This window comes from Schistocerca gregaria, chromosome 3, assembly GCF_023897955.1.
Source record: "Schistocerca gregaria isolate iqSchGreg1 chromosome 3, iqSchGreg1.2, whole genome shotgun sequence".
NCBI classification, from domain to species: domain Eukaryota; kingdom Metazoa; phylum Arthropoda; class Insecta; order Orthoptera; family Acrididae; genus Schistocerca; species Schistocerca gregaria.
In genome coordinates this window covers 113,587,694-113,603,194 of record NC_064922.1, presented here as the reverse complement: position 1 = coordinate 113,603,194, position 15,501 = coordinate 113,587,694, and the positions used below count along the sequence as shown (strand labels likewise).

The following is a 15,501-nucleotide window of genomic DNA, read 5'->3' as shown; positions in this document are numbered from 1 at the left end:
TTTTTTTTGACCTTTGCCATTCGCGGGCAAGTGCTCTACCATCTTTTTTTTTATTTTATTTTTTTTATGAAGGGAAAAATAAACATGTGCTTCGATTCGTAATGAAAATAGAATGAACATATTATTTATGAGTTCTAGGCTGCCGTTGCGCAATATAAGAAAAGAAAGGAAATGTCTTCTTGAGGTGCACAAAAGACTATCACATCATTATCGAAAGGAAAGTTGCTCCGCTGCTCTGCGAGAGAGGAAAATGTTGAGAGGAAAATGGGAAGGAAAAAAAAATGCCTTCTGCATTGGTGAGCATCTGAATAGTATCGTAAAATTCCGGCAAGAAATAAAGTCCCAGGAAGCAAATAGGATTCATACATACAGGCAACTGGCAACCTCTACTATCCAAATATTGTATTTGAAGCATTTAACCGTTAATTATGATTTTCAGCATATTTCCAAATATCCTCCTATAGTCACAATGTTGGCTTATTTTAAAGTGTTCAATTTCTATGTAAGAATAATAGTCTAGAAAAGTAGCATGCCTATTCTGCATAATAAACGATGCTATGTGGCCCATGATCCACGTTGTAGCGTTGTTTTTTGCTCGTGGATACCTCAGTTTTTGTGGCTGAATGATCTCTAAAAGGTCTACACCACTGGGCGTCGTACGGTCTATCACTGACAATCGTTGACGAAGAAATGTTGTAATTTCTTCTGCATGTCCGCAAGTGAACCTATGAAGGAGCGTATCGACTCTTCCGCATGCGTCACAGTTGGGCGTTGGTTGAAGGCCTATTTTATGTAGCTTTTCATTCGTTGCTACTTTATCGTTGACTGTGAGATACCAGTCTGCTATGACGCGTGATGGTAACATGTCGTTATGCACATTCCGCCATATTATACTCCAATGTGTATGTGGATATTTTTCTTCGAGACGATTCCTGTGGTTTGTTGTCATGAGAAGGTCATAAAGCTTCCTGTTCGTCAGGCTTCCGGTATCGACGATGTTGTGTCGAATGTAGCTCATTTCCATGTAGTATAGTCGCACATGTCGGTAAGAAAGTGGAATGCCGGCGATATTAACGGGTGGGTCCAAGCTATGAGGTTTCCACCGCTGAATGAGGTTTCTGATGAGACTGGTCCTCCGGGTACGAAACTCCTTCCTGATGCGATTTAGGAGCAGGGTGACACATTTTTTGTGTACTTTAATGAGGTTAAGGCCACCTTTGGACGAAGGTAAGGTTAAGGTATCGAATTGAACTTTGAAAATATGCCCCCTAAAAATAAACCAACATAACGCTTGTTGTATACTCTTGGCTAGGTGGTCGGAGATTGGAAGAATTTGCGCCAAATAATTCATCTTGCTCGTAATGGCGATCTCGATGGTCTTAACTTTCTGTAGTATGTTCAAGTCACGGTCGGAGTGAAGCATCAAAGCAGCACGTAATTTATGAAGCATGTGTGACCAGTTCTTCGTCAGGAATTTGTCTGGTTTGGCTTCAAAAGTAACACCGAGGGTTGTGTGAGAATCCTTTACCTTGCACCAGGTAACATGGGATATGTCTCCGATACCGCCACCGATCTGCAAAACTGTGGTTTTAGTTCTATTGAGTGTTGCTCCTGAAAGAAACGTGAATGTTTGTAGAAGAGTTGCTGCTGACAGTAGTTGTTGCGATGATGACACAGTTACGCATATATCGTCAGCATACGCAATGCATGGGATAGTGACGGACTCGACGCTAAGCCCGATCCCGCTATGCACTAAGTTGTTCAGGAGCGGCTCTACTGCAATGGCGTACAAAATCATTGAGAGAGGACATCCTTGGCGGATGGACTGCTCGATGGAAACTTCTTTTGTAAAATGGCCATTAATGAGAATCCGTGAAGAGGCGTTTGTAGTAAGTTTGCGAATTAATTCTATGAAATGAGGTCCAAATCCTAGTTTCTTCATGCTTTGAAATAGGAAATTATGACGTACACGGTCATAAGCCTTCTCAAAATCTAGAAAGATCAGAGCGCCCTGTCCTTTAGTTTCAGCATATGAACAGATGATGTCCCTCAAATCGCAGGCAGCTGAGATTGCACTTCGACCTTGCACTGCACTGTACTGGTAACTGCCTAAAACCTTGTACATAACGGTTTGCATCCTTAGCTTAATCGATCTGGTGATGATTTTGAAGTCGGCATTCAGGAGTGTGATGGGTCGCATGTTTTCGACCTTCCTGCTGTTCCCTTTTTTCGGTAAGGGCAGGATGATACCTTCCGTAAATGCCTTGGGTATGACTTCCAGGCGCCAGAGTTCATTCGCTATCTCGAGGAGTGTCGGACCGAGGACGTTCCAGTATCGCTGGTAAAACTCAGCGCTGAGACCATCAGGTCCTGGTGATTTCCCTTTCTTTGCACTGTGAACCGCCAGTCGGATTTCGTCCTGTGTGAAAACAGATTCCAACTTTGCATTATCCTGTTGTGACAAGCGACAGCTCAAGGTCCTAAGAAAATCCTCGCACGAGTGTTCATCAACGAGTTGCTTCTTGTAAAGTTGACTATAATAGTCGTAGACGTGCGAGATGATGTCACGTTGCTTTGTGATGGCATTCTCAGCGTCATCAACGACGGCTTCAATCAACATGGCTTTACACCGTTTCGTCGTTCTCAGGATGTGATACAGAGAGGCCCGTTCTTCGGCGGCAACGTCATTAGGGTGGGCTCGCACGATGATGCCATGCATTCGTTGGCGTTGTATCGCCGTGATTTTCGCTTTATATCGTTTGATCTTTACGTCGATGTCTCGAGAAGGATTGTTAGTGCGACTGTACAGTTCTCTCAAACAGCGATAATAAAATTCAATAGTCTGTTTCTGCCAAAAACTTTTTTGTCGGGCGTAGCTCATGACGGTCAGGCGTAATTTAGGCTTAGCACACTGAATCCACCACTGTAGAACGCTAGCGTAACGACGTCGGTGCCGCTGGAGCTGTTGCCACGTTAAGTTCACCTCCTCTTCAAGTTGGGCATCCTGCAGAAGGCTGACATTCAATTTCCAGTAGCCCTTCCCGCGGTAAATTGGCTGGCGGTGTAGGTTGAGGTAACACTGATATGCACAATGGTCGGAGATATTGACAGGAGCTATGTCACAGTTCACAGTGTGTCGCTGGAGGGCATCGGACACATAGATCCTATCCAGCCGACTGGCAGAATGACTGGTTACGAAGGTGTACGCTACCCGTTCACCGTGCAGTTGTTCCCATGTATCGTGAAGACGCATGCCATGAATTAAATGTTCAAGTTCGATACATCTGTTCGTGTTAGGAGTTTGGTCTCTGTCGTTCAGCACACAATTGAAGTCACCACCAAGGATGAGATGTTCACGATAACCGCTAAGAAGAATGGGAACCTCGGTTTTATAAAATTTTGAACGATCTCTCTTATGAGTGCTACCTGAGGGGGCGTACACGTTAACAATCTGCACACCATCCACTCGAAGAGAAATGCCACGACCACTGGTCAGCCGCTGCACATCCGTAAAGGGTATACCGTCGCGCAGAAGGATGGCAGTGCCTACAGCATCCTGAAGATTGATGTTATCAATAAGAATGTAACCGGGCACTTCTAAGGCTGTGACTACCTCCTGTAGGAGGGCAATGTCAACGCTGGTACCATACAAGAGATCATTGAGCGAACGCAGTTTCACCGCACTTTGAATTCTATTGACGTTAAGTGTGGTAATGTTGTAGGTTTGGCTGTCACCCATGATGGTTCAGAGGACAATGAGCTGTGAGTTTCGCATCGTCCTTCTCTCCGGCTTTGAACCAAACTCGTTGGTAACGTTTGGAGTACGAAACGAAATGTCAAAACCAATAACGGGCCAGGGAGGGGAAGGTCGCAGCGCGATGGTCATGCGCGAGAGCAGCTACTGCTGCATCTCCTCGTTCTGCTGCCACCACGGCTCATTGCTGTCGGGGTGCTGCGCGGTGCGCGCGCCGCCCTGCCCGCCACCGCCGGCTGAGTCTGTCAACGTGGTCGCATCCGCCTGGCCACCACGCGGGGCTGCGACTGACGTCAGCGAGTTCCTGCGGGAGCGCTGCTGCAGCTGCTCGCTGCTCTGCTCGCTCTTCCTCTTGGCCGTTACGGTGCTCTGATCCCTTTCAGCGCTCAGTAGTGCCTTCAGGTGTTTGGTTTGTTCACGAATGCGTTCTTGCCTCGCGGTGTCCTCGCAGCGCACGGAGCAAGAAGATTGAGGTTCAGTCTCGCTGCCACTTTCTGACATGTGTACGGGTCCTAAATCATTCGACTTTTCCTCTTTGCTACTATTCCCTTTGCTTCTCCTTCGGCGGCCTTTCTTCGTGTCTGCTACAGTCTCTACCGATAGGGGTGGTTCAGGCAAACTGATCTGCACCCGCTCCTGTATCTCACACGGCTTAGTTTCAGAGGTGGCTGGCGCATCGTTGGTACCCAGCGGTAACTGCCCCGGTGAGGATGACGGTGCCGAATCGACGTCCGTCCTACCGCGAATGTCTTTGGCACTGCATTCCACCTGAACTGGCACCTCCGCCTCGCTGACATGTTCCGGCTGCCGGGGTGGTGGTACAGTCCCCGCGACCACCTCACTCAATAGTGGTACTAGCTTTTCACTACCGTCTGCAGGACGTTCCCGTGGAAGTTGAAATGGACGTCTACGTGTACAGTTCATCCGCAGATGTTCAGTTGAATGGCAGATCGAACAGGTAGGGGGTTGACCAATGTAAGTTACCTGTGCACGACAGCCGCCAATGGCAACATACGAAGGTATATGCTTTTTCAAGTCTACACGTACACTGCGCACCCCGCTATTAACTTGGTAGCGATAGGCACTCGACCATTTTTCATTTGTAACTGACAAAACAGCGCCGTACAGTGACAGAGAACGTGCAATCAGATCATTAGGACACTCAGGTGGCACATTAAATACCCTGACGGTTCTTACTCCGTATCCCGAAGGCACGATTTGGACATTACTAATACTGCCATCATTATGACGGAATGGTCTCACACCAACATGCTCCTCAGCGAATTTCTCGTAAGTGTCACTCGAAATAAATTTGATAAATAACGAGTACTGCACAAAGTCCAACTGGAATGTGTCGACTATATCTTCAGGCAATTTCAAATCCTCAAAGATCCACTCATGAATTTCAAACGCCGTCGGTCGCAAGGCAGCGCGATCGAAAACACACTGAACGCTGTTCGCTCTGTTAATTGTCGACATCTTACTTACAACAGTTATACAGAAACAAACGTTAACAGCGCTCGCACACGCTGCTCAGCTCTCCACCTCAGCACTGCTCGCGACGTAAACACTGGCCCGCGCTACCGCCCGTCACCGCGCGATGTGCACTGGCCGAGTGCCGGAACACGACAAACCACTCAGCTACCGGGGGAGGACTCTAGGGGACTGATGACCTCAGAATTTAAGTCCCACAGTGCTCAGAGTCATTTGAACCATATTTTGACGCTGGAGGCATTCCGAGCGGATGTGGCCTTCTTTCCCGCACCCTGAGCAAGTGCGAGGGTGTCCATCATATATTATAATCCCTCGACAACCCCCAATATACAAATAGGAGGGGACGTGCTTTCTCAGTTCTATCCGTATGTGTCTCACCCATTTTGGACGGGGTATGTTTTGGCCACATGGGATAGAAGTGTACCGTACGGTGGAAAGGGGTCGTTAACAAGTTCAGACGGGACATCAGACGGAAGCTCGAAGTCCCGTGTGGTGCGGATCCCCATTCCCGCATGGTCGACTGCAACCGCACCAACATTTCCGTCGGCATGACAGAAACGGTATCCGTTCCGTAATCGTTGGAGAAGTCTTTCACAAACCACCTTGTCAATAAGCTTGACATAGACGACGCTTGAACCGATCGATAAATGGATTCCCACCATTTACCGTGGACTGAGTTTAACCTCTTCTCTTCAAAAAAGGTTCAATCTCATGTGCCTTTGCTCGTGTATAGTCGTTTACAAAAGTGAATTTCAGAGTCGTTTTTCTGTACGAGTGTGCCATCTCGTTCTAGACCAAAACACCGCAAACACGACGCTGCTACGGCGTAAACAAACAGGCGCGCGCACCGCAGCACGGCCGGAGGGCAACACGGACCGCATTGTGTCACTGCCGAAAGCAGACTATCCATCTGAGCCCCCGAAGGCGCAGAGGAAGTGCGACAGCAGGTATTTGTCCCTTGCACGCTCCCCGTCAGACCCACATTCCCAACTTAAAGTCCACACAATACGTTCGTAGTGCTCCTGCCTATTACACTAATTACTCGCGGCAGACAATGTTACTGAATCCCTAAGGGTTCGGGCAATGCGTGTGCATCCGCACAGAACAAGTTCAAAGGCCAGTTAGCCTTAACTATATGAAGATTGTATCCGTTCTTTCCAGCTCTCACGGGACTCGGTAAAATTGTCTGCCTCGAGTAATGAGTGTAATGGGCAGGGGCACTACGAATGTAGTGTGTGGACATTAAGTTGGGAATGTGGGTCTCGCGGGGAGCGTGCAAGGGGTAAATCCCTGCAGTCACACAATCCTCTGTACCCTCGGTGGTTCAGATGGATAGAGCGTCTGTCATGTTCGGGGCACTCATTTTCAACTGTCACCATTGATATATATCAACGCCTGTCGGCCACTTAGGATCTTGATTTAATTATCATTTCATGGTCGATAAACATCAAAAATATTAGGAGTCCATGTTGATGAGAATTTAAACTAGAAAATTTCTAAGACAGCTTAGTTGAGTCACATTTAGGCTTAAAATGATTAGACATTTTGGGGAGACGCAAGTCAGTAAGTTGACCTATTTTGTGTATTTTTATTCAGTAATCTCATTAGGAATAAAGTTCTGGGGTACATCATTTTTAAGACAGAAAGTCTTCATGCCACACAACATGCTGTAGTAACATAATATTTAGTCCCTCACGTAGTTTGTTGTAAATAATACACTACAATTCAAAAGTAACAATGGTGCATTTCCCAGTCTTATAAAGTGTCTGATAGACAGCACAGTAAAATTTGAAAACAAAACTGAGAAAATTTCTCCTTAACGACTCCATCCATTCCACAGATGAACGTCTGCTACTGTAATGTGTAAACAGCGATAGGTACTAATTACTATTATCTGTATAACTGTTTCATTTTCTAATAAAAAGTAAAAATAGAGAAGTTCAGAATGTGATTGTATGCACAAACTAATTTGTGCTGTGAATGTAAAATGACTCATTCCCTTCATTATGATCTATCATACAAAATGATCCATGGAACTTGCAACAATACCGTAACTAAAACTGCATCTGATGCCACAAAAGTAAATTCCAATACAAAAGTAGAATATGTAACAAAATAAACAAACTTATTGAAAAATAAATGAAAAAAGGAAAAGTTTAGGTCTAAATATATACAGTAAATGACACAAACGTCTTACAATCTGACAAAAACACATCAAATTTAATAAATAATAACCTGGAAAGCAAACACAATACACAGTAGTTACAAAGGTGGACGAAGTCAATACATTATGCATAACGAACTAAAAGGAGTTGATAGCTAAACAAATGAATTATTTGATGCTAACAACATTCAGCACAAGCTTAAAGACCCGAAAATCGGTTTCAAAGTAAAATAAAGGAATATCTGAGGAACACACATTTCCTCTTGTCAGAAACAGAAAACAATTTGATCTTATGCATGAACATTTAACAACATAGCAAAAATACAAAAAGAAGGAAATCAAAGGTGTTGTATGGGAAACTCTATATACAGTCCAGCAACCTGTGGAAAACTTTCAGTACTGATTAAATATTATGCTTAAGGAGAAATATTTTCCAAAAAAAATCTATAATACTATCTGAAGAACTAAAAGCCACATAACTGCCTCAAGACGCTTAATTTTAATCGTACAACATTTCCAGCATTTATTCAAACACACCTACAAAAAGATGTAAAATTAATCCAAAATTAATTTGTGAAACAAAAAACTTGCATACAGAGAGGTTATTGAATTCATGGAATTTCTCCAACAAACTCTAAGTCATAACAGTTAACATTTAATGGCATTGTTTGAAACTACTCACATGGCTTAGTACTGGGATCAGGTTTATCTGGTATCACAGCTGACATAATCATCAACCACTGCTAATAAAAGGTAATGCCAAAAACATAGTAGACGTTCCAAATTACTTCATTAGCCTACAGCAGAAAGATGTATTTACAGTGGAACATGAACAACACAAAAGCGTCAGTTACCTGGTCGTAAATATCATGAGACAGAACAACACAAGCACCTTATAATGTAAGGGTAAAAAATAGTGACAAACACCACAGTCCATGCAACATCACGTACGTCAACCACACATAAGCAAGCAGCATACGTATCAATGCTAAAAAGGGCAACTGAAGTACCTTTGCACCAAGAAAATACTCAACAAGAAATAGAAATAGAGATACGGATTGCACTTGTCAATGACTATACTGCTTCTATGGCTTACGCAGCATTAGACAAAGTGAAAAAACTCCTAGACACAAACCTCAATAAATATAAAAAAGTCAAAAATAAATTCATATCAAGACTTCCATACATTGGCAATATATCACAGAAGATTGCAGATATTTTAGAAAACCACGAAGTAAAAATTGTGTTATCTACATCTAATGAAGTAGAACAAAAACACATAGCATTAAGCATAATTATGATAGATAAGAAATAACACGGCAGAAGTGCTACATGTTATACCTAGGACAAACACGTTGAGATTTCAACAACTGGTATACAGAACACATTAAAATCTACAGACACAACAGATACACGTTAGCGACAGACACACATTTACACAATGTAAGAGATACGTTTGGGAAAGTAGGGAAAAATATCTAAGTACTCCACCTACTAAATAAAGACTAAAAATGGAGCTATAAGAAGAACTGGAGATATATTCACACTTCAATATCATCTAAAATATAAAAAGAAAAATTAATAAATGAAAAAGTCGAAAGTGAATCAGTAAAGTCCTTAGATGCATTGAAGATACATTTAAATTAAAATAATGACGCGCAGAAATAAGTACCATTGAATGTACAAGCAAATAATGGTGCATATTATTAAGTTATATATCTACCATATGAAAGGACATTACAGTCTGTCAACGACCTATAGTGTTATCCTTGCAAACTACATGTGAAAACATCTTTGTAACAGTTTGTTTATGTGTTTGTCCTATATTTAATATGTGCTGTGTACAGAAAATTTTGCGTGATCTTTAATATGTGTAAGCTTCTACAGAAATCGGTATCAAGGAAATAATAAGCAGAAAATTTTTTTCTCAAATTTGTATAAAGTTCGATGAACAGCTATAGAATTGCGATAATGAAGAAAGAAACAATAAAGAACCTCTTACACAGAAAACATCACAAGTAAATAGCAAATAACACTGAAAACGGATCTGAAAATGGGAATCATTTCCCGAAATTCGTATTCGAAAAACAAGTTTGCCCAGACAAGCATGACTTCGTTTCTGGTAGCATGGCAAACACCACCATGACTCTTTGAGTCACTGGGCGGAGACTGTGTTTGGAGCAAACGGTGATATCTCGCGGCTCCATGTGATGGACAGAGGAACTTCGCTGTGTTCCGAGTATGTTGTTGACTGCAGAGCGCGAGCGTCGGCTGTAGATGCAGCTCAGTGTTTTAAAGGTCGAAGCACTGACTTCGCAAGGGGAATATGTTACCCGCCAGTGTAGTGTGCGCAGTTGACGCTTACTGAACGAGCTACATGACTCTGAGCACCGCACATAAATGTGTTTGACATTTGCCTATAGGTGTACTGCTTCGAGCAGGCACCGTAAGATGATGTTCCAGTAACGTTGCCCTCACAGGCCATAGCAGCGAAGGCAGCCACATTTTTGCCCTGTCTAGGGGTAATACAATTAGACGGAATACAGCAAGAAAATGGTTTTCTCGTTGTAAGGAGAATCGTTATCACGTTAGTGATTCTCCATGTTCAGGAAGACCTTCTGGATTTGATGAGGTTCATTTGCACTCTTTACTCCACAATCATCCACGTCAGTGTACACGATAAATAGTACCTGTGATAAACTGTAGCCATTCCACCACTGTTCGAAATTTACAAACAATGGGGAAGCTTCAAAAATCGAGTGTATGGGTACCGCATGCTCTTAGCCAAAATCACTAAAATCAGAGGGTGGCCACATGAGCGTTTCTTCTTGTTCGACATCAATTCGTTCGTAAAAAATACAGACCATTTCTATATTGTATTGTTACTGGTAACTAGAATGATGTCTTTAAGGTAACTTATGGAACAGATAGGTATGGTTGAGCAGAAACTGTGCAGCAACTGCCTGTACAGAGACCTGTGCGCATCCACATAAGATAATGTTATGCATCTGCTGAAACAGTACGGTGTACTGTACTACGAAGCGCTTCCCCGAGGTGAAACCATCACTCGTGATATTTACTGTCAACAATTGAGACGTCTTGCAAACGCAGTCCAAGAAAAACGACCAGGAAGACTTCGTGAAGTGATGCTACTCCACAGTAAACCCCGCCCCAATTCTGTAAGGCTGACGAAAAATATCTGTAAGTAGCTGGATTGGAAGGTCATTCTGCAACCACCTTATTCACCTGATCGTGCGACGTCGGATTTTTGCCTCTTCCGCACTCTATCTAACAGCCTTCAAGGAACTTCGTTTCCGGATGAAAATGCGCTTCGAACATGACTCGACGAGCTCTTCTCCTCAAACCCACGTGATTTCTGCAGTAGCGGAATCAAAAAGTTACCGCAGCATTGGCAGACATTGCGAATAGTAAAGGACAATATACAATACTGGGCATTAAAATTGCTACATCACGAAGATGACCTGCTACAGACGCAAAATTTAATCGATAGGAGGAAGATGCTGTGATATCATAATGATTAGCTTTTCAGTGCATTCACACCAGGTTGGCGCCGGTGGCGACACCGACAAGGTGCTGACAAGAGGATAGTTTCCAACCGATTTCTCATACAGAAACAGCGCTCTGACCGACGTTGCCTGGTAAAAAGTTGTTGGGATGCCTCGTGTAAGGAGGGGAAATGCGTACCATCACGTTTCTGACTTTCATAAAGATCGGATTGTAGCCTATCGCAGTTGCGATTTATCGTATCGCGATATTGGTGCTCGCGTTGGTCGAGATCCAATGACTGTTAGCAGAATATGGAATCGGTGGCTTCGGCAGGGTAATACGGAACGCTGTGCTTGATCCTAACGGCATCGTATCATTAACAGTTGAGATGACAGGCATCTCATCCGCAGGGCTGTAACGGATAGTGCAGCCAAGTCTCGATCCCTGAGTCAAAGGATGGGGACGTTTGCAAGACAACAACCATCTGCACCAACAGTTCGATGACGGTTGCAGCAGCATGGACTATCAGCTCTGAGAACATGGCTGCGGTTACCCTTGACGCTGCATCACAGACAGGAGCACCTGCGATGGTGTACCCAACGACGAACTAGGGGGCAGGAATAGCAAAACGTAATTTTTTCGGATGAATCCAGGTTCTGTTCACAGCATCATGATGGTCGCATCCGTGTTTGGCGACATCGCGGTGAAAGCACATTGGAAGCGTGTATTCGTCATCACCATACTGGCGTATCACCTGGCGTGATGGTATGGGGTGCCATTGGTTACACGTCTCGGTCACCTCTTGTTCGAATTGACGGCACTTTGAACGGTGGACGTTACATTTCAGATGTGTTACGACCCGTGGCTCTACCCTTCATTCGATCCCTACGAAACCCTACATTTCAGCAGCATAATGCACGACCGCATGTTGCAGGTCCTGTACGGGCCTCTCTGCATACAGAAAATGGTCGACTGCTGCCCTGGCCAGCGTATTCTCCAGTTCTCTTACCAACTCAAAACGTGTGGTCAATGGTGGCCGAGCAACTGGCTCTACACAATACACCAGCCACTACTCTTGATGAACTGTGGTATCGAGTTGAAGCTGCATGGACAGCTGTACCTGTACATGCCATCCAAGCTCTGTTTGACTCAATGCCCAGGCGGATCAAGGTCGTTATTACGGCGTGAGGTGGTTGTTCTGGGTACTGATTTCTCAGGATCTGTGCACCCAAATTGAGTGAAAATGCAATCACATGTCAGTTCTAGTATAATATATTTGTCCAATATTTTGTTTATCATCTGCATTTCATCTTGGTGTAGCAATTTTAATGGCCAATAGTGTATTATTGATGACTAAAGCCTCCGATACGTGTATATCATATGTTTATTAGAGTCATGGAATAACGCTGCGATCTTTCCATCAGTCTGACACCTCTGTTTCCACAGAAATTGGTGTAAGGTATTTTGATGTACTGGTCAGTCTACATGCCGCAGGCGACCTTGCACGTTTCATGCAACTAACCTTTGACCATCAGTCATTATTAAAATATATGTAAACTGAAGTGGATGCATATTGTGTCACGTGATAACCCTACAGTGTTTGAGGTAAAGCCTTCGGTGGTTAACTATGATCTAAAGTACATATGCTGATGAGGATTGGCTGTTTACTAGTCCACATTGTAATCAAACCTGATGGATGTTAGTAGGAACCAGGTTTTGAGTAACACTCCCTAGGATTCAAACCGGAAACAACGACGTTTCATTGTCAAAGGAAGTTGTGGCTGGTCAGAGTGGTTCTAGGCACTACAGTCAGGAAACGCCCGACCGCTACAGTCGCAGGTTCGAATTCTGCCTCGGGCATGCATGTGTGTGATGTCCTTAGTTTAGTTAGGTTTAAGTAGTTCTAAGTTCTAGGGGACTGATGACCACAGCAGTTAAGTCCCGTAATGCTCAGAGCCATTTGTACCATTTTTGAAGTTATGATTTAATAATTGTCTAAAGCTCGTTAATGGTAACTCAAGTCACTCAATTAAACGAATCATTTTATCCTAGTGTCCTGAACCGACACCATAAATGAAAAGAAAGTCGTAACTTGTAGCAGTAAAATTATCATTAAATAAACCCATTCTTTTTACAGTTGCAGGCTTTCACTGATCATTTCTAATTGATCGAATCGAAAAATTGAGTTAACTACATAATAAATAAATAAATGTCGTATGACTAGGGCCTCCCGTCGGGTAGACCGGTCGCCGAGTGCAAGTGTTTCGATTTGACACCACTTTTCGCGACGTGCGCGTTGAAATATATAATACCAAACCAAGCTCGAAGCTGGCCTTAGAAACAGCCGGCTCTAGTAGTTCATTCTTTTCTTCTTTATTTTTTTTTGTCATCAGTCTACTGACTGGTTTGATGCGGCCCGCCACGAATTCCTTTTCTGTGCTAACCTCTTCATCTCAGAGTAGCACTTGCAACCTACGTCCTTCCAACAATCATATCTTTTTCGAAGTCTTCACATTTTTCCTGCAGCCATTTCGTCTTAGCTCCCCTGCACTTCCTATTTATTTCATTCCTCAGCGACTTGTATTTCTGCATTCCTGATTTTCCCGGAACATGTTTGTACTTCCCCCTTTCATCAATCAACTGAAGTATTTGTTGTGTTACCCATTTTTTCTTCGCAGCTACCTTCTTTGTACCTATGTTTTCCTTCCCAACTTCTGTGATGGCCCTTTTTAGAGACGTCCATTCCTCTTCAACTGTGTTGCCTACTGCGCTATTCCTTATTGCTGTATCTATAGCGTTAGATAACTTCAAACGTATCTCGTCATTCCTTAGAACTTCCGTATCCCACTTCTTGGCGTATTGATTCTTCCTTACTAATGTCTTGGACTTCAGCCTACTCTTCGTCACTACTATATTGTGATTTGAGTCTATATCTGCTCCTGGGTACGACTTACAATCCAGTATCTGATTTCGGAATCTCTGTCTGACCATGATGTAATCTAATTGAAATCTTCCCGTATCTCCCGTCCTTTTCCAAGTATACCTCCTTCTCTAGTGATTCTTGAACAGGGTATTCGCTATTACTAGCTGAAACTTGTTACAGAACTCAATTAGTCTTTCTCCTATTTCATTCCTTGCCCCAAGCCCATATTCTCCTGTAACCTTTTCTTCTACTCCTTCCCCTACAACTGCATTCCAGTCGCCCATGACTATTAGATTTTCGTCCCCCTTTACATACTGACTTACCCTTTCAATATCCTCATACACTTTCTCTATCTGTTCATCTTCAGCTTGCGACGTCGGCATGTATACGTGAACTATCGTTGTCGGTGTTGGTCTGCTGTCGATTCTGATTAGAACAACCCGGTCACTGAACTGTTCACAGTAACACATCCTCTGCCCTACCTTCCTATTCATAACGAATCCTACACCTGTTATACCATTTTCTCCTGCTGTTGATATTACCCGATACTCATCTGACCAGAAATCCTTGTCTTCCTTCCACTTCACTTCACTGACCCCTACTATATCTAGATTGAGCCTTTGCATTTCCCTTTTCAGATTTTCTAGTTTCCCTACCACGTTCAAGCTTCTGACATTCTACTCCCCGACTCGTAGAACATTATCCTTTCTTTGATTATTCAATCTTTTCCTCATGGTAACATCCCCCTTGACAGTCCCCTCCCGGAGATCAGAATGGGGGACTATTCCGGAATCTTTTGCCAATGGAGAGATCATCATGACACTTCTTCAACTACAGGCCACATGTCCTGTGGATACACGTTACGTGTCTTTAATGCAGTGGTTCCATTGCCTTCTGCATCCTCATGTCGTTCATCACTGCTGACTCTATAACTGCTAAATTTTAAACATCAGTACTTTGTGCCCCGCTTAGAGACTGGACTAAATATTGTGTGTTTGCAGGTATGCAGGGTGTGCCGATATACGCAGCGGAACCACGCGGCCTTCCCGAAGGCAAGATCCTGCCGCAGTACCTGAAGGAGCTGGGCTACGTCACCAGGGCCGTGGGCAAGTGGCACCTGGGCTACCACAGGAAGGAGCTGACGCCCACGTTCCGCGGCTTCGACTCCCACTTCGGCTACTGGAACGGCTTCGTCGGTTACTACGATTACATCCTGCAAGCCGGGGTAAGGAAATACATCTCCTTCTTTCCTTGTGCCTTCGTCTCCAGCACGGGCGCAGTGTCGACACGTTGTTGATGGAATTTTCATGATTAATTTAAGAGATAGACGGATGCCCTTCCTGTCACCAACGCATTAAGGAACCCCCTCCAAGCCCCACCCCCTTCCCACCGCTCAGGACGGAATGTACAAATCCCAGCTCTCTGCGTGTAGCGTTATTCATGTGTAATTGAGTGGAAGTTTACTAATTGTTCGTGAATCGTGTAGTTGAGGCAGTACTTGGGTAACAGTCAAATGTTCACCCGGTAGGATGTGGGAAACCGCTTATGTACCTATCCAGGCTGGGCTGGACACTGACCCCCGTCATTAATATGCTGGGAGGACAAAAAATTGATAACATACGTTCATTCGAGGTCAGCAGGTAGAAGACTTATATTTAT

The 15,501-nt window shown here is 43.9% G+C and overlaps 1 protein-coding gene across 1 annotated transcript in view; it reads left to right on the top strand.

Annotated features, from left to right (window-relative positions):
- The window catches only part of LOC126355953 (arylsulfatase B-like), a 186,765-nt gene that overhangs the window by 113,726 nt on the left and 57,538 nt on the right, over positions 1 to 15,501 (top strand). The window contains exon 4 of the mRNA XM_050006542.1: positions 14,844 to 15,067. Within this exon, the coding sequence (XP_049862499.1) occupies positions 14,844 to 15,067 (224 nt within the window). The remainder of the gene's footprint in view (positions 1 to 14,843; positions 15,068 to 15,501) is intronic.